We start from the raw sequence: 19,711 nt of genomic DNA on the forward strand, positions 1-19,711 counted from the left end.
GTTTGAAATAGTGATTTCAGATGTGATGCCATTTCTAATCAAGTTCTAAACAGTTAACAGGATGTAAACAAGCTTAATGGAATAAATTATAACAGAAATTATTTACTTTAGTTACTGGTAAATTTCTTTTTTCTTGTCTTGTCTTTTCTTTTCCTTCCCTTTCCTTTCTTTACGTTTTAGGAGAGTTTTGAAAGATTAACTTCTGTTTCTAATGGAGTTTACAGAATCTCTTTTTGAAGATATTGTTTGATTTTTAAAAACAAAGTAACTACCCAAAACTTTCCTTAATTATTTTAGCTATAGTTTCTCTTAAGGAGAAAAGAATGGCTTATAACTGACTTCTCAAGATCGTATCAGCGATATAGAATCCTTTGACATCTAAGTAATGGGCTTTTTTAAAAAGGAATTTTGCATTTCTTTTACCTCTGATTAATTGTATTCATGTATGCAAATGAGCAAAATCTGTAAGACCTAAAGATATCATTGGATTAAATTATATGAATTTTTAAAAATCCATTATTAGTATGATACAGGATCTAGCTAAGAGTTACTGTTAACTCTGTGAAGTTATTTTTATTTTTATAATGTGAAATTAATGTTATTGAACAAAATATTTTGTAAGTCTGCTATAATTTGAGAGAAATATTTTTATTTTTATAATGTGAAATTAATGTTATTGAACAAAATATTTTGTAAGTCTGCTATAATTTGAGAGAAATATTTTTATTTTTATAATGTGAAATTAATGTTATTGAACAAAATATTTTGTAAGTCTGCTATAATTTGAGAGAAAGTATAAACTCTACTAACAAATTCTATTTGTCTCACCCCACTAATATGATATCAATTAGAGCTGGAACAACTCTCATGAAGACATTAAATATAATAGGGACACCTGGGTGGCTCAGTCAGTTAAGTGTCTGACTCTTGGTTTATGTTCAGGTCATGATCTCATGGTCATGATTTCACGGTCATGAGATCGAGCCCCACATCAGGCTCTGTGCTGAGCTGACCATGGAGCCTGCTTAGGATTCTCTTTCCTCTCCCTCTACCCCTCTCTACCTGCTCATGTGCTGGCTCACTTTCTCCCTCTCGCTCACTCAAAAAAAAAAAAAAAAAAAGTACAATTAAAAAAAGGTCATTGAATATCATAAAGGCAATACAAAGAAGAGCAACATGTAAGCACAATTCACATGGACATTTCTTCTGAGAATAGTGAAATAATTGTGTAAGACAAATAAAATTTACCATTGTATAGGGAGAGGGCAATAAGTTCTTTTAATAAAAATATGACCATTTACACAGTAAGTCTGGGTGATTTGAAACATATTTCCTTGCAGCACCTTACCGGGAACTAGGTGGTTGGTTCGGCATGGGAAAGCTGACACTAAAGCCAAGAAACTGAAGCACTAAGCTGAACTATTATTAGTCAGTCACTGGAATTTAGGATAATTATGTCTTTTTAATCTCAAGATTTTTTTCAAGAATACAAATTAATAAAACATTTAAATACATATACACTTCCAAGGCATATAGAATAATTTCAACTGATAGTGGGCTTAAATATCAGAGAAAACAACAACAAAACAACAGTAGAAATTCAGACAAACTGAAGTCTGTCTGATTTGACCAGACCATTGTCCCCAATTCCAGGAATCTTGCTCAATAGCCTCATTTTTTAGGTATGTGTTCTATACCGTTTGATGGATGAAAACAAAACAAAACACAAAAGACAACAAGACAACAAAACGAAACAAAAACCCCGTGTTCTTCCAATGAAATGGTGCTATTTGAAACAAAAACTATTAAGTGTGTATAAATATAGATATTCTTCTTAAGAAGGTGGACTTTTAGGGTCATTTTCTTAATGTCACTCAATGTGATCTTCCTTCATGGGAATTAAGGACATACTGGCCATCCACTAGCTGTGTATTATTATTGTCATTATTGAATCCATTAGACATATTCAAATGAGTTGAGTAACTGCCTTGTGACCAAATTCTCCTTCTCTTGCTTTTAGCATGGGATTTTAATAGAACACAAATTTTTCCTTATTTATTTTTGCCTATGGTAAAAATTCTAAGAAAATACAAAAGTCAACTCCTGTGCCCCGGGATATCAATAGAAGAATTGGTGTAGTGAGTTATAAGTTGCTGCACTTTGTCATTTATTAAAATAACCAGTAGTACAGCTACATCTAATAAACTTAGTAGTATAGTTATTGAATCTAGAATATTCTACCCCGAGTATAAAGTTGCATGCTGGGGTAGGGTGGGGCAAAGAGATCTAATGTTTAATAAGAGTATGAAGTTTCTATCATCTTCAGAAGCTTTATTTTCTTTCTTTAAAATCATATAAAACATATGCATATAAACAAATATATACATACTCTAGTTTGCAAAAGAACAGGTAGCATGATTTCAGGAGATGTTATTTTAGTTTGAAAGTTAAACTTCGAATACTCTACCATTTGGAAGAACCCAAACAGAGATATGCCAGAAAGACTTGCCTTAATAACCTTGGGAATATTAGCAACTTCAACTTAATTATTAGGTCCAAATTACAAATAAATTTGCTTGCATGAAGCTTTTTATAGCAGTTTGATATGTTATGTAAGTACTTATAATGATCTACACACCTAGTAGATGAGCTAAAAACGTTGGTATGAAATGTAGGCAATTTTGCATTAAAATTACACCATTCTGTTTAAAATACTGAATTTATCATTAATTTTGCCAGTGCAACTGTATTTTAATTATTGTGATGCCATACTAATGTTTTGAAAGAAGTCATGGAAATAGTAGGAGGTGTTTCTGCCTGATATTTATTGAAATTGCCAATAGCAGTCCACCAATTTTTAATGACTTCTAGCATCTATCCACAAGGTACGAGAGCCTTAGTCAAAATATTTTCCCTAATATTTTTCTAACTTTTAGAAAGAACATACTGTTTGGAGTCTGTTGGTCACCTGATTTATCAACCATTTAGGAAAATGACCCTTTTCATGGCTCAATCAGAGCCTCATCTAAAATTCAGTAGAAATCTAAGACTTCAAGCTGCCATCCCCACTCCTGTTTCCATGGGAATAGACTTCAGATCAGAAAAGAAAAAAAAAAAAAAAAAAAAAAAGAATGGATGGGGTTAGGAGCTTTCAAATAATCATTCAAAATCATGATGAAGCTTTTAGAGCTTCTTTCTTAGGTGATTATTTTGTAGCCTCTTAACCCCTTTTTGCCAGTCTGTTTCCATGGAAATATGACAAAAATGGCTGTCCAAGCCTCCAGCAGAGATTATTAGCATTCTTGTGAATTTCAGCATTGGCTGCAGTCTAGGCTGGGCAAGACCTTTTTTTTTTTTTTTAATATCAGTTTTACATATTAACATACACTGTTTATATTCATTGTCCTCTTTCTTCATAATTTTCACTTTGAAAATTCCCTTCACAACTATACTCCTATAATCAAGATCAAATTGATTGTGAAATCACTGAAAAAGGCTTCAGTTTTACATTTTACTGTATAAGCCAGGGCAGGTAGCTGAGAGAGTGTCAGAACTTTTAGACACCTGCAGAAGGAAACACTATTTAGTTACAGGATTCAGTGTCTGTCAGGTGTTGGTAGATAGTAACAAGGGTGGTGTTCAAAATACTTAGCAACTGGGAAGGTGCAGCACCAACAGATCAGAGCAGCTGGTCTGTACCAGCTAATTATCAGCCCTATTATCTAATAACCAATACATTGTTGAACTAAAAGCAGCCCTATATAAGAGAGTAAGCATTATACCCAAATAAATTATCCAAAGTCAAAAACTGAGCTCCTATACCACTTATAAAAGAGCTTATAAGAGAAACTGGGTAGAAATATATAGCAATCCATCTTTAAAAATCAAAGTGCATATGCTTGCATCATTTTTCATATGAAGGTCATTTGAAAATCAAAATCATTCTTATTATTGAAGACATTATGCTAAACGAGAAAGAATATATATATGGGTCTTTGATAGAACCTCTGGCAAGATATGTTGTGTTGAATGTGAAAAAATAACAGTGTACTACATAGTATTTTATCCGTCCAATCTTCTGAAATTTGCTGAACAGCTCAATCTACAATTTTTGCTAGGGGAAATCTTAAAGTTCTGATTGACCTTATAAAATATTTTTATTTTTCAGAACTCTCTTATTATTTTTCTATAGTTGGAGCTTTTTACCCATAAGCTTTGTCTTCTGAATTTCAACTGAAAAAAGTAAATTTCAATTGGTAATTATCTGACTTAGGTAAGTTCCTAATTTAAATTTAACACTAACTTACTATAGAAACCAATCTTGATTGATGTTTTCTGTTAAGTAGATCATAACAATAATAAAATACAGTAGCCCAATTAATTTTTCAGATCATCCTTCCTACTCCCAAATGCAATTTGCCTTTCTTTGCATAGTGGTTAAATATAAAGCCCTTGAGAGCAGGATTTGGTTTGCAGGCTTTTAGCCTTCAATTTGTTTGTGTAAATAAAGTTTACTGGAACACAGTCATACCCATTCTTGTGTTTTGTGTTTTTAAGTGTCTATGGCTGCTTACCTACTGAACTGATGGAGTTGAGTAGTTTCCGCAGAGACCACAAAGCACAAAAAGCCTATTTATTCTCTGGTCCTTTAAGTGAAAGTTTGCTGACCCCTGCTCAAGGCTTTAATTGTAGAGTATACCATTTCTGGAGAGGAAATTTTGTAAGTAGTGAAGTCTTTTTTTTTTTTTTAATTCTAAAAGCAATCTATTAATAATGGAAAAAATGTGACTGCCTGGTGTCTATACTTACATCCATGAACTCTACATTGGCTTTGGGACCAGTTGTTTCATTAAGAATCTTAATAGCCACAGGAATCTTTACTGTTTCTCCTTCAGGTACCCAAATACCCTTTGGGGGAAAAAAAAACACAGTAAATCTATATGAAGATATACAAATTTATACCAGAAACAAAATATGATTTAACCAATCTATTAATTTCTTTAAAAAATAATTTAGAGGTTCTATATTCTTTTATTCAATCAACAAACATTTATCTAACACCGGTTATATGTTACAAGTTACTTAGCAACTTTGTTGTCTGCTTTCATTATCTGAAGATGGATCATATATTTATTCTGCTTTTAAGGTGTTTACTATTATAAAGCATTGCTATTATAAAATTCAATTTGTATGTGTGAAAAGGGCTTTCAATAATGACAAAAATGAAATAAGATATAGTAATATTAGATTTGGATGATATATCAACTTCTTAAGACTTGGAGAACACTGTTCTAATTTTTGATCTTCAATTGTCTGATTTGTAATTTAGAAGATTGGGTTAAGTAATGTTGGAGGTTCTTTTCAGCTTTAATATTACCTAATTATTCTGCAACTAAATCAAATAAAAATACAAAAAAATATATTCTCATGTTCGTAAAGTTCGGATTGATTTAAGAATTTGTTTTCTAAGGTGATTATTTAAGAATTAGTTTTCAAAGGCAAGTACTAGGGAGTACTGAGCACATATTAATTTATTTTTATTATCAAATATTGTGTATGTGTGTGCCAAGGATTTTTATTATCTCTGACTATAAAATATCTATTTTGGTCATAGCCAGTTCTCGCTTCCTACAAAAATATAATTATAATATCTGAACAGGATCTACATGCTGGGAAAGTATAAACTAGGTAGAGCTTGAGTCAAGTACAACATTAAGGTAAATAACAGCATTTCTGAGTAGATGATTCAACCATTTAAATTAGGACAATAATTTTGATAAGACATGGGGGTGGTGCATCAATTATATAAGAATTTTTTTTAAGCATATTGTCCCAAATGAACACAGAAGCAAGAAAATCTCAAATTTTAATTTATTAGCCCTGACATAAAAAAAAGTCTTCTTAGTCCAGTTTTAAGATTAAAATGAAAGGGGGAAAAATCTCTTATTTCTAAAGAGAACATCTTTAGTTTTTCTTAATATCAGTTGGTTGTAAACTAAAGAAAAAAAAAGTTTTTCACTTTGCACTTCTATGCTAAAACATATATGTTTATGTTATTGAAAGTTATAATAATATGAGGAGACCTAAATACAAGAATTATTAAAGTCAGAATAATACGGAAAAAAAAAGGCTTTAACTATTAGAAGGTGAATTTAAGAGCTATGTTCTTCTTAAAGTGAATAGGGAAACCTATGTGTCAAATAAAAAAAATAATAAGCCAAGTTCCTGTGGTATAATTTTTTTTTTCAATTAGGCTACATTTTCTTACTGATAGTATCTAGGGTAGAGAACACGCTTACTATTATTCAATAAAGTAACCACAGGGGGGTTACTTTATAAAGATATAGCATCAATATTAAAATATTCCTGAAGTATACTTTTGAAATACAAATATAAATACAGTGTGAATTAATTTATACTGCTTTTTAAATAAGTATAGTCATTATTTTGTAGGCCTGACCAGACAAAAATTCAACTACACTAATATCCATGGTATTGGTTCAAGTCTTTTATGCTTAAACACAGCGTATCTCTAACCAGGAGAAAAATCAACCAAATAATTAGCTAATCTAATTTGCATTTCTGTGGTCAAGGATAGTTCTTTATGGTTTAAGACAATATGTGTTGATAAGAACTAATATATTAATTAAAACAGGATCAACCATACTGATCCATATTGAAATCAATAAAGGTACAACGCTCATGGACAACAGGCAAATAATTGTTCATAATACAAACATTTATAAAGCTTTATAATTAAATGTCTAAATGGGTAATTTTTCCCTGCTGAGGTCACTAGATCATATTTATTCTTGAGTTAAATGGTACCCATGATTTAAAACAAAATTCACTTTTCAGACCATACCATCTTTAAAATAAAAGGCTGATTAGATGGTAGGAACAATCCAAAATTGAGTTATCTTTGAAATGGAAGTCCATTATTTCCAGCATAATATAAATAGAAAAACAAAGTAAGTTGTATTTCTTCGAACATACAAAGAATTTGAAGACTAGAAAGCACCGAGTCAGCCTAGAATAGTTTCTATTCAAATTAGGTGCTCAATTAATAATTTTGAGTTTAACTGAACAAAATATGTATACTAAGAGATTAAGAAATTTCTGTATTTTTGCCTTAGAATAAAATAATTTTATTTTAAAGAGATTAAATTATTTTGGGAACACTCGGGAGAATATTAAGGTTTGTATTCTAATTGTTAACATTTTTGTTAAATAAATATTTGTTTTAAGTAGGAAAAAATGAATATTTTAAAGTGCAAAATTTCTAAGATCCAGTCTATTTTAACAAAAATGTTTGTAAAAATTGCAGGCATGCATATAGCTTTAAGAAATACATAAAACTATCAAAGTAAAATTTGGAGAAGTGTCAAAATGGACATTACAAGAAGGATTTAGCACTAAGCCAGCAGAGTTTCTTATACTTGTTACTTACATTAAAAATAAATTTCACCACAATTAACCTTGGGCCTGGCCTTTGAATTGGTTTTATAATTAAGCTAAATAAGTAAACATGCAGATGACATTATCTGAACTTTGTCTTTCCAAAAATACCTCTCTCATTGGAAACCCATGACTTCACTCCTCATTCTATCTAACCTGAATTTCACAAATCAAGTCACTTTTTTAGTTTGCATATAATGGTGAGGACATCAAAACTGAAAATTTTCTGCCTAATCAGATCTGTTAACAGGTAGGCAAAAAAGTGTTTTAGGAGTTAATCCTGTCCTGTTAACAAATCATCACCTTTGTGTAGATCCTAAAGAGATAGGCCTTGCCATCCTGATGGGGAGCCATGGGAATAAAAGGGCAGAAGAAAAGAAGAGCAAGGATTACTGCATATCGCTCAGGACTGTCTGGGATTCCATGGGGCACTGCGGAGGGGGAAGGGAAATGGGCTAGAGCTGTGTCTATTGGATAAGGACAAAATTTGCCAACAGGGAGAGGAGATCAAGAGCCGATCAGAAGGGCGTGGAAAGAAAGACTATATAGTGTGCTCTTTGTGCTAGTTTCCTGCTTTCTCATGCCGGTTTTTATCCCAGCTTGCTCAACAAAAATGAATGAATTCATTTGCGCAGCAACTGTTCGATAGGATGCAGGTTTTCCTTTCTGAATATTAAAAGGAAATGAGGTTGGCTAGAGCATTAACTCTGGCTATGATTTAAGACAAGTCTGAAACAAAAATAACTGGTGGTATGGGTTATTTTTTTACTTACCTTATAAACTGTTCCAAAAGCACCTGAGCCGAGTACTTTCACTCTTTTGAGCTCCGTTTCTTTTAAAATACGAAGTTGAGCTTGATTGGGTGCCGTACCACTGGGAGTTAAGGGTTCTACTAACTACAAAACAGAAAGAACACAGGTTCTGTAACTTTCAGTTCTAGTTAGCGCCTCTCCCTCTTCCTCATACAAACCAAAAAACACACAAGCACACTTTCCTTGACAAACAATATTTTTTGTCGTCTGGATCACTCACTATTCCCTCAGAGTCTATCCTTTCTCTTCTCGTGCTTTTTGCCTGAGTGAACACAAGTATAAAAGTGTGCCTACCTTGAGGCATACTAAGCTAGGAGATTCCCCACCCCCACCCCTGACTTTAAAGAAATTTAGGACAATTAGGGGCTCTTGATCCTACTTTTGAAGCCCTTCCAGTTTTGGCCTCTCCAGCTAAGACTCAGATCTTAGTTGGGTCCATGTACCCTAGCAAAGTTTTCTTTCTTGTTTTAGGGGACTTGATACATAGAAAAATAAAATCTAGGAAGCCAGGACAAATGTGTCAGAAGAGAAGAAAGTAAGTTAGCACAATGCCAATATCCCAGGACAGTGCTTCTAAAACTTTCATGTGCATTTGAATTACTTGAGATTCCTGTTAAAATGCAGATTCTAGTTCAGTAAGTCTAAGGTTGGGGCTGAAATGTACATTTTTGCAGAACTCCAGGTGATAGCTATTTATGATGATGGTCCTTGAACACATTTTAAGTAGCAAGGCCCTAGAGTACTTTACAGATCAAATATTCTAACATTCTGCGAACTGATTCTAGATCCTAAGTGAATGCTATGGAATGCACAGGGATAGAATAGCCATGAGCGGGAAAGTTTCACTAATTTTGGCTTCCTGGAGGAGGCACACTTTAGAATTGGTCTTGAGGGGGTGCCTGGGTGGCTCAGTCAGTTGAGCCTCTGACTCTTGGTTTCGGCTCAGGCCATGCTATCAGGGTCCTGAGATCAAGCCCCGTGCCGGGTTCTGGGCTCAGTGTGGTCTGTTTGGGATTCTCTCTCTCCCTCTCCTTTTGCCCCTCCCCCTGCTCACCCTCTCTCTCTCTTTCTAAAATAAATACATATATACATACAGTCTTTACAAAAATAAATAAAATTGTTCTTGAGATAATAAAAATGGATTGCCATGAAGGAGGGTATTACCATTGTGAAGAACAGTTTGGACACAGCATCAGGAAGAAAGAGGAAGACATAAAGCAGAATACATCAGGGGGTGGGACAGGTCTGAAGGATGAGATTAGGGTGGGAAATACAAGATCATAAAGTGAGCTGGGTGTGACCAAAAAGGATAAATTCAGGTAATTTTAGGTGTTCAGTTTATTTGCCATTCATCCAGAAAGGATGAATAAGCAGGGGAAAGGTATATGAATGTGTACCAATTTCTTGCCTATGTGAGAAAAAACAGAACAAAACAAAGTGTAAACAGGAGAGAAAATCTGGGTACCAAAAGTCTATATCTTACGTTAAAATTTTAGGTTTTTATCTATGCTTGGGTAAAAAAGCAAGTGAGAGAAATAGAAGTTTCTTTTTTTTTTAAGTTAAATAAAGGAACTAAACTTTAAACTCAGACAAATAGCTTGCTCTCTCTCAGCATAAGGAAATAATTAAAGGCAACTCCTACTCAAATGGTCTTGAAAACCATCATAGTATTTCACAGTGTCTGTTTACAATGCTAAGTGCACTGTGACCCTGTGGCTTGGTTATTATTATGCTTCTGTGAACATCATGGTCTGCTTAAGTAGCTGAACAGAATCTTGAATGTAGATAAGTGTAGTGATAGTTGGCAAGAATTCGGAGAAGATGATAAAATTATCAATAAATTTGGGCTCTTGTCTAAAAGCTTGACAACAAATATGTTTCCATTTCATTTTCAAATTTACATTTTTAAAAATGCATATAAAATCACATAAAATAAATCTCAGAAAGAATTACAAAATCCTTTGCAAAATTGGAAAAATTCCATCAGAGAATCTCCTTCATTTGAATCCAAATCTGTGATGCAGAATTTACTTAGTAGATTTTGATACACACACTATATGTATATAATCAGGAACTTTAATGAATTATTTTTTAAAATGACATAAAAACATATAAAAGTCATATGCAAGGTTGGGGACTAGATTTCAGCATTTTGGGGCATATATATACATATATATATATATATACGTATATACATATATATATATACATATATATGTATACACGTATATATAAAATATATGCTTTGGCATATAATATGCCATAATTCCATATTTTGAAACCCTCACAATTGTGCCTGCAATGTTTAGTCTTCTGCAATTTTCTTAGATATCACTTAAAAATTTATACAAACACATTTTTCCAGGAATTTGAGAATGATACCTTTAAAAGAAACATTGTCTCATTTTGCAAGCCAGTATGGCAGAAAGGGTGTCAAGTTTAAATTTGTAGGTTTGCACACTAGTACTGCCACTTACAGGCTGAGAAAGCAATTTACCCCTCTTAATACCTTATTTTCCACCTGTGAAATAGGTACAGCAATAATTACCATAGAAGACTGTCAAAGGATGAAATGGGATGTAACATAGCTGAAAAACTTTGGAACATTGCTTGCATATTGTAGGCACTGAATCTGTCACTCTTCACGTCCCATTAATGCTTTCTAATGACAGTATCCATCAAAGCATCAAGCTTACAGTGCATATTTTAAGTGTATGTTGAGAAAAAAACATATTTTCTACTTTTATGCATGTAACAGAAGACAGACAATCTGGAGCAATATGATTTTGGAAAAGCATATTAACTGTAAGTACATTCCAACAATATATCATGCTTTAACAAGTTTTTCACATCCGAGACAGATTTCTAGCTTTAGTATTTAAGGATTTGAGTTGATCTCTTAAGAATTCCTCTTCTGTTTAGATGATAGAAAATCATAGTTATTTACTTTTACTGAGAGAAAGATGGGAATCCTACAATTATCTAATTTAGTGCTAAGCAATAACTTTTTATAAGAAATAGAATCGGCTTCTAAAACCAATCAGTATGTGTTTATTTAGTAGTGAAACATCAATTCGAAGGACATTCCTAGAAAGCACCGTATTAAAAAAGAAAACATATAATTGTTAGCATAGCCATGAGACTTTCCTGCACGTAGTTAAGGGACAGAATTCCTTTCCTATTTATTCAATCACCTAAATGTCCACTGCTGTTCCAAGTCCTCAGTTCCTCTCTAATTTACTTCACTTCTTCGACTTTTCTCCACGACTGCCCCAAGTAGGCCATGAGGGAGAATTCTATCTGCCTTCAGCATCCTAGCTATACTGAAAATATGCACAGCATATGTGTTGTGTCCGAACTTGTATTCACGTGTGCAAGGTTGAAAACAATCAAGCTGATCTTTTGTAAACATCCAGCTCAAGTGAAAATTACTATTACTTTTTCTCATGTACATAACTGACTACCTATCTTATGCTTGAATATCTCTATCGATAAGATAACCCATTCTAATTTTAGACAACTCCAATTCTTAGGCATTCTTTCCTGCATGTAACTAAAGTAGCTTCCTGAACATTTCACATGATTCTTCTATCTACTTTCAACTTCTAGAGTAAGAGAGCTAAAATTTAATTCATGATCAGTTTGCAAAATTTATGAATGAATATTTTCATTCCTGTCAGTGTTAAAAGGAAAAGTCAGACTGTCACACTGACAATGAGCAAAAAAGCAGATCCAGAGAAAGCTAAGTCTCAGAACAGAATTGCTCTGAGTTGTTCAAACAGCCATGGATGTGTGTATCAGGAGAAAGAAGGTAAGGTGCAAGCTGAAAAGGATCTGGCAATGCATAGTTTTTCTGTAATTGTTTTTCCCCTGTAACCTACACAGTGAAAACTATCACCTTGCGTGGTAGAGAACTCAGAGTGGCAATATAAGAGAAATTATAATAATTTGTTGGCAATTTACATATTCACAATAACTAACATGCATAACATTAAATGTGTCCCATAAATTGTGTGGTAAGGTCTGTGTGATTACAATAGGAAGCTTTATCCTGTAAGCTCAGCTTTTCACTATTGATATAATGGGATCAGTGGCTACCAATTTAATGACCCTAATTAAAGCATAAATTGCTTGCCTATCTGGCTTTATTTTGAATCAGAAAAATTCTAACATTTTTCTAGTTCTGCTGTTGAGATATCCTCTATCCAGATGTTTTCTAGTTCCGCTACTGTAATATCCTAGAACTCTAGTGGGATTCCTCCTCCAAAAGAAACAGATACGTCTTTTCAATAAGATCTGTCATTCAATCAGATAATCTCCTTGACCTCTGCCATTTGTCCTCTTTAAGCTATAAAACTGCCTTGACTACTTTTACTATATACTCTGATTTTTCATCAACTCTGTATAACATGCTATAAACTTTAAACCCTCAGCAGGAAATTGAACAAAGTTTTCACTTGGGTTAAAAAACCGAGTATCATCTAAACCTTCTAAACCTAACGAAAGTCCCTAAACGCATGGAGAACAAATAAATACCACACCTCTGTTTCCAGAAATCTTCTTAAGGCTCTTTTCTTTTTGATGCTCTTCCTTCTAACATAAACTGCAAATGTTAGACCCACGATGACCAGGATGAAGAGCCCGCCAATAACTCCCGCTGCAATTAGCGGAGTTCTGCCCACCAGAATGAAAAAGAAGAAGGAAAAAAAAATTAAGAAGAGAGACAAGACAGAGGGAGAAAAAGAGCAGTTGTGCAATACATTATCCACACATTACAAGTCTAGTCAGTTAGAAGAAATACAAATAAAAAATGCATTAGAGCCATCACAAAATTTTTGAGGGAATAAAAACTATGCCCACGTTTTGTTTTGCTTTGTTTTTTAAGTAATAAACCATGCACATACAACTAATCTTTGGAGATGAGTAGCCACAGCATGCCATTTAACAACAACAACAACAACAACAACAAAATAACACTTGGTAACAGAATGAAGAACACGTGTCAAAATGTTGATACACAAGCATTTTAAATTATTTTCATTTTACCTTTTCTGTAAATAAATGGAAATATATTTTAATAATATTGTTGTGGCATTTTCAACATTTTGTCTAAAGTAGGCTTTCTCAACAGTGGCACTATTGACATTTTGGGCTGGGCACTTATTTGCTGTGGGGGACTCTCTTATGCATTTTAGGATGTTTATCAACATCCTTAGCCTCCATCCACTAGATGCCAGTAGCACCCCATCCTCTAGTCATGACAATTTCTCTAGATACTGTCAAATGTCTGCCAAAATCACCCCCAACCTCTTCTCCCCCGACTTTGAGAACTACTGCTCTAAAGCAAAAAGGCATGGTCTGGAGGTAGAGCAAAAAGGCATGGTCTGGAGATACATGACCCGCACAACTCTGGAGCAGGAGGGTACCAATAAGAGAGATGTACTGACAAAAGCGCTGTTTCAAACTCTGGGTAGGCATCTCCGCTGGGATAAAGGGCAGGAAAAAGATAAAGAATTGGGTCAGACAGGTTTTCAGAGTTATAATGACAGGAGTAATGATTACCAAAAGTGTGCCTAAGCATCATATACCCATAAAAGAGGTCTACACATTAAGTACTACATTAAAAGGGGGTTAGAAGAGATTCACTAGAGATTTATATTCTTAAAGTGTTTCTCTAATACATTGTTAGCTAAGATATAATTTTGAAACTAATCACTTACTGTTTTCTAAGATAAATTTTTTCCTTGCTTGAAAAGTGATATTTATGGTCTTAATTTCTTGTTCTAGAGTAGAGTAGTATCTATGAACTTTCTGTGGTCAAAGCCCTGACGTACATTAATTTCATACATCATAACAAAGAGCCCAGAGTAAAACACATAGGTGTTACCTAATATATATTTGACCATGAAGCCATGACAGATACAAAAAAAAAAAAAAAAAGAACTTCCTGAATGTCCATGCTTTTCATAGTAAAGTATTTTATATCTTATATTCCTATTTGCAGAAGAATCTACTCTGTACGAATACATTCTTTTAGAAAAAAAAATTACTTGCTCTTGCAAAATAAACTTTTGCTGAAAGACACATCAGAAATAATGATAGTGGATGATCCTAAATAAAATTTTTAAATTTTAAAGAGCTCTTGAAAAAAATGTGTCACTTCTATAAATGAAGCCATGTCTTTTAAAGATTATGACTGTTATATTGCCGTATAAAACTACAGAAAAACCTCAAGAAGTATTTCATCCTAAAGGTTGTTTCCTGACAGCCAAAAGTACTATAGCATACTGGAATGTTGCTATAATTCAACTAGATTTTCCTAAATGGAATTTTATAAAGATATAAAAATCTATGCTGAGAAAATTAAAGTGTAGTATGGCCACAAACTCATCATTGTGATGTGTTTTGGCGTGTGTAAGATCATATTTTTGAGCATGGCAGTTAAATATGTATTTCAAAAAAATATTTTAAGTTTTCAGTCCAAGGCATAATTTCCAGTTCAAGTCCTAACATATCCCTGAAAAAGCCATTACTACACAAAGGGTTGTATTTTTTTTTTCTTCAACCCAATATTTTTATTGCAAAGGATTTATGTATGACTGAGAATAGTACTCAACACTTTGTTAATTGTAGATCTAAACTAAACTCTAAACTTCTTCTGCTTACCTATTTTGCAAAAGAATAAGTGGCATGAATTTATGAAAATATATGTCAATGTCACTGTAAATTAACAGAAAATGCTCTATTTTATTTTTGTTTGTTTTCCATTTTAAGAAGAATCATTCCTAATAGAACAAAATAAGACCTCTGCCTTCACTTTTTCCATTTAATTTGGGTGGCTGTCAACTGTCATGCCATTACTACTTAGTTAGGTCAAGGCAATGCACATAAAACACTCAAAAACTTAATAGACAGTAATTTCTATGTTTTTCTAGTTAGCATTTACCGTCAATATTTTCCCATGGCAGTTCCTTGGTGGGTTTGCATTTCTTTACCATTTTTCTTCTCTTACCCCCTGCAGGAGTAGTAGAGGTACAAACAACCTGAAGAGGTAAAGAACTAGTTTCTACACCTAAAAATTGTACACAAATGTTTTGTTGGACTTTTTAAGTGGTCAAATTCTTCATATTTCAGTAGAATTTATTCTTGAAAATTAAATCATGAACCATAAGTAAACAACCAGTCAAATTGAGAAGGGGGAATTTTCCAAAAGTCAACTTGTATGTTCTCTTTAATAAGTGAATATGAAAAATAAGGTACTGGTGTTGATTAAGAAGACTTACTAGTTATAAAAACAAGATGTGAAATGCAATCCTGGACTGGACCTTAGTTTGGACAACCATTTGTATAGACATCTTTCTAGGTAACTTGAAAAGTTTGATTATGGATCAGGTAATAGATGAGATAAAAATGTACTGCCATGGAAAGATGCAGGCTAGAAACTTAAAAGATTGGGTTAGAAACAGTAGAATCTCAATAAGAGAAAAATCCATACATGCACAAGTATGTGCATATGAATATCTAGAATATACATTAAGACACTAAACGGTACTTGTCTTCGGATAGTATGACTATAGTGCTCTTATTGTTGTATTTTTACTAATGGGCATTTTCTAATTTTATACAATGTATTTATATATTTTTTGAAATAAAAGTTTGTTAAATTTAAGAAAAACGCAGAAAAATAAATCACTGTCTAAAAGTTTAGTTTTATAATAATGGCCTTGTTTTCTTTTTTTCCTTGACTGTTTACTTTGCATTTTTTCAATTAATTCATTTTGCTATCCCCGTCACTTTTACGATGTAAGTACTTCTGTAGATATTTTCTATTAATTATAGTTTAATGCATCTGAGACATTTATCACTCACTATGTACAATTAACACTTTGCTTCAGAAAACCAACCTAATCTGAAGTTAATACTGCTTACACATTTCCTACCCTCCACAATTTTGATGATCCCTAGATTGTAGGTGTGGGATAGATGCCCATTTTTTCCTGAAAGTTAATGCTTCAACTCTTATGAGGACCGTTTGGATAAAGAGGAGATAGCTACTTAAGTTACTTTTTAAAAATTGCTATTATCCTTCCTAGGTATAATGCTGGCTATTGACAACTAACCTATATTTCTGAAAGCAAGTGTTTCTTTTTACACGTGAGTCAGAGTAACCTCTTAAAAGGCTGAGCTAGGACACTGTTAACAAGATCATAAGGGTCAAACACTAAGGGACCTAGAATACTCTGTCATTCCGTATCTGTTACAGGAGTATTGTTTGTTGTCATTTGCCTACATATTAAAAAGAGAGGAACCCCTAAAATATAAAAGGGCATTTCAGGTGCCAATTCCAAGCTTAGATTAAAAGGATGTGATGAACTGATAATTTATCTTATTCTGTGATTTGGAGATACTATAATGAAAGAGATATTCTCCCACTATTCAAGAGCCTAATACAATAAAGTTTCTGAATCACAAATGAACTTGGCTCATTTATTTAAAAAACATATAATTTAGTTTTCATAATTTCATTTAGAAGTTCAGTGATAACAGAATGTATTATATTCTACTGCCTTGAATGCAATTATCTGTCTTAAACAGTTATCTGTAAGAGTAGTATATCCCAAAACTATATTACTCATATAATAAGATATATTCTTAACATTTATTGCTATATTTGAACCATGTTATTTCTCACTGGAGAATATAAAATGTGAGAGAATACAGGAAACCTGATTTTATAAACATCCAAATATTCTCCTTCATTGATATGTTTCTTTCCAGATCAGGTCAGAAAAAAAAATGTAGTAAAGTAAATATAATTTATGATTAAAACTCAATGGCTCTAAAACTCTTATACCATTTTCCGTTTAATGTCAAGGACGGATTTTCCTCCTAAAAATATACAGTAGTATTTTTTTTTAAATTGTAAACTACGTAAAACTGGTATTTTTGACTAATACAGTCATTGCAAAGAATGCTAAATCTATAAGATTCCTTTATAGGTTTATCACCAAATAAAAGGATTTTAATTTAATGTTTTAGGTATATTTTTCTTTATTTCTTGAATACAGAATAATTTTCCATACAGATAAGGGAAATAACCAGAAGTCCTATAAAACACCAATGGCATAATTTACAACCAACAATATGACTTTGAATCAGTGAGCTCCATTTTTGGAAACTTCTAAATTAAATTATAATGTGGAGATGGGTTTCAGGATTCCACTGGATCAGACTTATAGTGGATTCACTGCTTATTTATGGGTACTAAAAGTTAAACAGAATTTTTAAAAATTTAAATAGGAAGTAAAAGCAAACAAAAACAACAGGCTAGTCAGATAATTTGAACAGGGCATTTTTGTATAAAACTTTAAGTAAAATGGTGAAACATTTTTTTTTTTTTGTTTACCTTTCAAATCTGCATGATTTTTCCTTAGAGTGGCATATTGTGCTGGAAAGAGGCTTCAGACCAATCTGAATTTTAATTACATGTCTGCCTATAACTAGTCGTGAGTGTAGTTCTTCCGTCAAATAACTCAGCTTAAATACACATAAATACATTCTTCACCTAAGGTAATAAAAAATAAACACAGCAGGGAACTATCTATTCCTTTTTACATTTCTGAGCTCTGATAAATTTGCCTCTAGATCCTATCAAATAAATAAAATTTAAAAATTAAATAAAATTTAAATAAAATATCTTTAAGCATTTGTGAATCATATGCCTCCGTTTGGCCAATCTATATTTGTCCCAGTGTAAATCTCAATAGTACCCCACAGACTCTCAAAAGCGGCCCTGTGTGAGCAATAAATCAAATGTTTACCTTAACTTTAGTCCAATTTCGAGGACCTGGGATACCTCAAGCTAACAAGTCTTTACATGTAACAGTTACATCTACAAGTGTGTGCATGTGCACATTGTTCATGTGTATACTTACACACATTCATACAAGAGGACAATAGTATTAACAGGTTTTCCTTGCTAGGAAGGTATATTAATCACTGCCTGTAATAATCATATATGTAACTTAAATGGTTGTTTCATAAATGAGGGTCAGATGTTAAGATTCTCTGTAATTTTATATTTTCTTTAAGAAATATAATTAGATAATATTGGCTATCATCTTGAACCCTGTCTTCCTTCTGAAAATCCTACAGTGGCAATCAGACAAAAGTGTGACTCTGCCATGAACCAGAGGTTAAATCTATCATCAGCAATGCACTCCATGTTTCCTAATTTGCTCCTGCTATAAGAAAAATATAGTTGATCAGAAATATGTTGACTCCCCAATTAAAAAAAAAAGTTGACTCATTATTGAAAGAAAATTCTTAGAATCATTTGCTAACTGAGGTAAGGAATACAACTTTGGAAACAACATTTTCAATATTTTATTAGTTAGGTAAGCAGTTTAAACATAGCAAAAGTTCTGCTCAAATAAGGGGAACATGAAATTTGCCTGCCATCAGGTAAGGGACACCTGGCTGGCTCAGTCGGAAGAGGTACAACTCTTGATGTAGGGGTTGTAGGTTTGAGCCCTACATTGGGTGCAGAGATTACTTACATAATAATTAAAAAAAAAAAGATAGAGACTGTCATCAGCTATTCAGGAGTTTTACAGTGCATATAGTGTCACTAACAATTCCTTTCATTTTCAATGGGAAGTAATCTAAAACAAATGAAAATGTTAAAGACATTTTATTCTGATATAGAAAACATTTCCTTTTATAGAAGTAAATCAGAGACTTTTTTGGTCCTATATACTACCCTTAAATTAAAAATAAATAAATTGACTATAAGCTTTTGATTCTAATAATAGTTGTATGTTTTTAATTAAAATTTATTTTTACATACACTACAGTATGTTTTCACTATAACTATGTAATGTAAATCTTACAACCCCCATATAAAATATAATGAAGTAGACTCTGAGAAAAGTTAAGACACCTAGATAAGGTCAAACATGATAGGAATGCTAACATTTTACATCTTGGGATCTCAAGTCCATGAATTTTTCAGCTATATTATGTTGTCTCCCTTTCCAAATTTGACTCATTAGAATTGTTTTTTAAGGCAGATTGACAAATCATTTTTTTCTTCAGTATCTGTTTGAAAGTAAATAATAGAAAATACACATAAATTTACATAGGGGTTCTAATAGACTCTTTGATTTTATATTTAGTTCTATCTTACTATTGTACTCACTGGACTATCATTTTATCTGCCTTGCAATGTTCATTGTGGTTTCAGTTTATTAAATCCTTTATGTCTTTATTGAAATTTATAAGTGACCTTATTCTTTACTTAGCTTCATTTTATTTTCTCAATGAAAAAACAGTTAAGAGGATTTTTTGGCTTATAAAAAAAAAACCCCTGGATTTCCTTTAAAAAAGGCAAAGACAAGCAGTATCTATCATTCTAGTTATAGTGCATACTGCACTGATAG

At 32.6% G+C, this 19,711-nt stretch overlaps 1 protein-coding gene across 2 annotated transcripts in view; it reads right to left on the minus strand.

Annotated features, from left to right (window-relative positions):
* Positions 1 to 19,711, minus strand: part of ERBB4 (erb-b2 receptor tyrosine kinase 4) — a 1,083,293-nt gene that overhangs the window by 199,018 nt on the left and 864,564 nt on the right. For both annotated transcript variants that reach the window (XM_045806650.2, XM_045806649.2), the window contains exons 17-19: positions 12,812 to 12,944; positions 8,232 to 8,354; positions 4,810 to 4,908 (exon numbers count right to left, since the gene is read on the minus strand). In XM_045806650.2, the coding sequence (XP_045662606.1) occupies positions 4,810 to 4,908; positions 8,232 to 8,354; positions 12,812 to 12,944 (355 nt within the window). The remainder of the gene's footprint in view (positions 1 to 4,809; positions 4,909 to 8,231; positions 8,355 to 12,811; positions 12,945 to 19,711) is intronic.

Source organism: Ursus americanus, chromosome 1 (genome assembly GCF_024610735.1).
Source record: "Ursus americanus isolate L20-20 chromosome 1, mUrsAme1.1.p, whole genome shotgun sequence".
NCBI lineage: Eukaryota > Metazoa > Chordata > Mammalia > Carnivora > Ursidae > Ursus > Ursus americanus.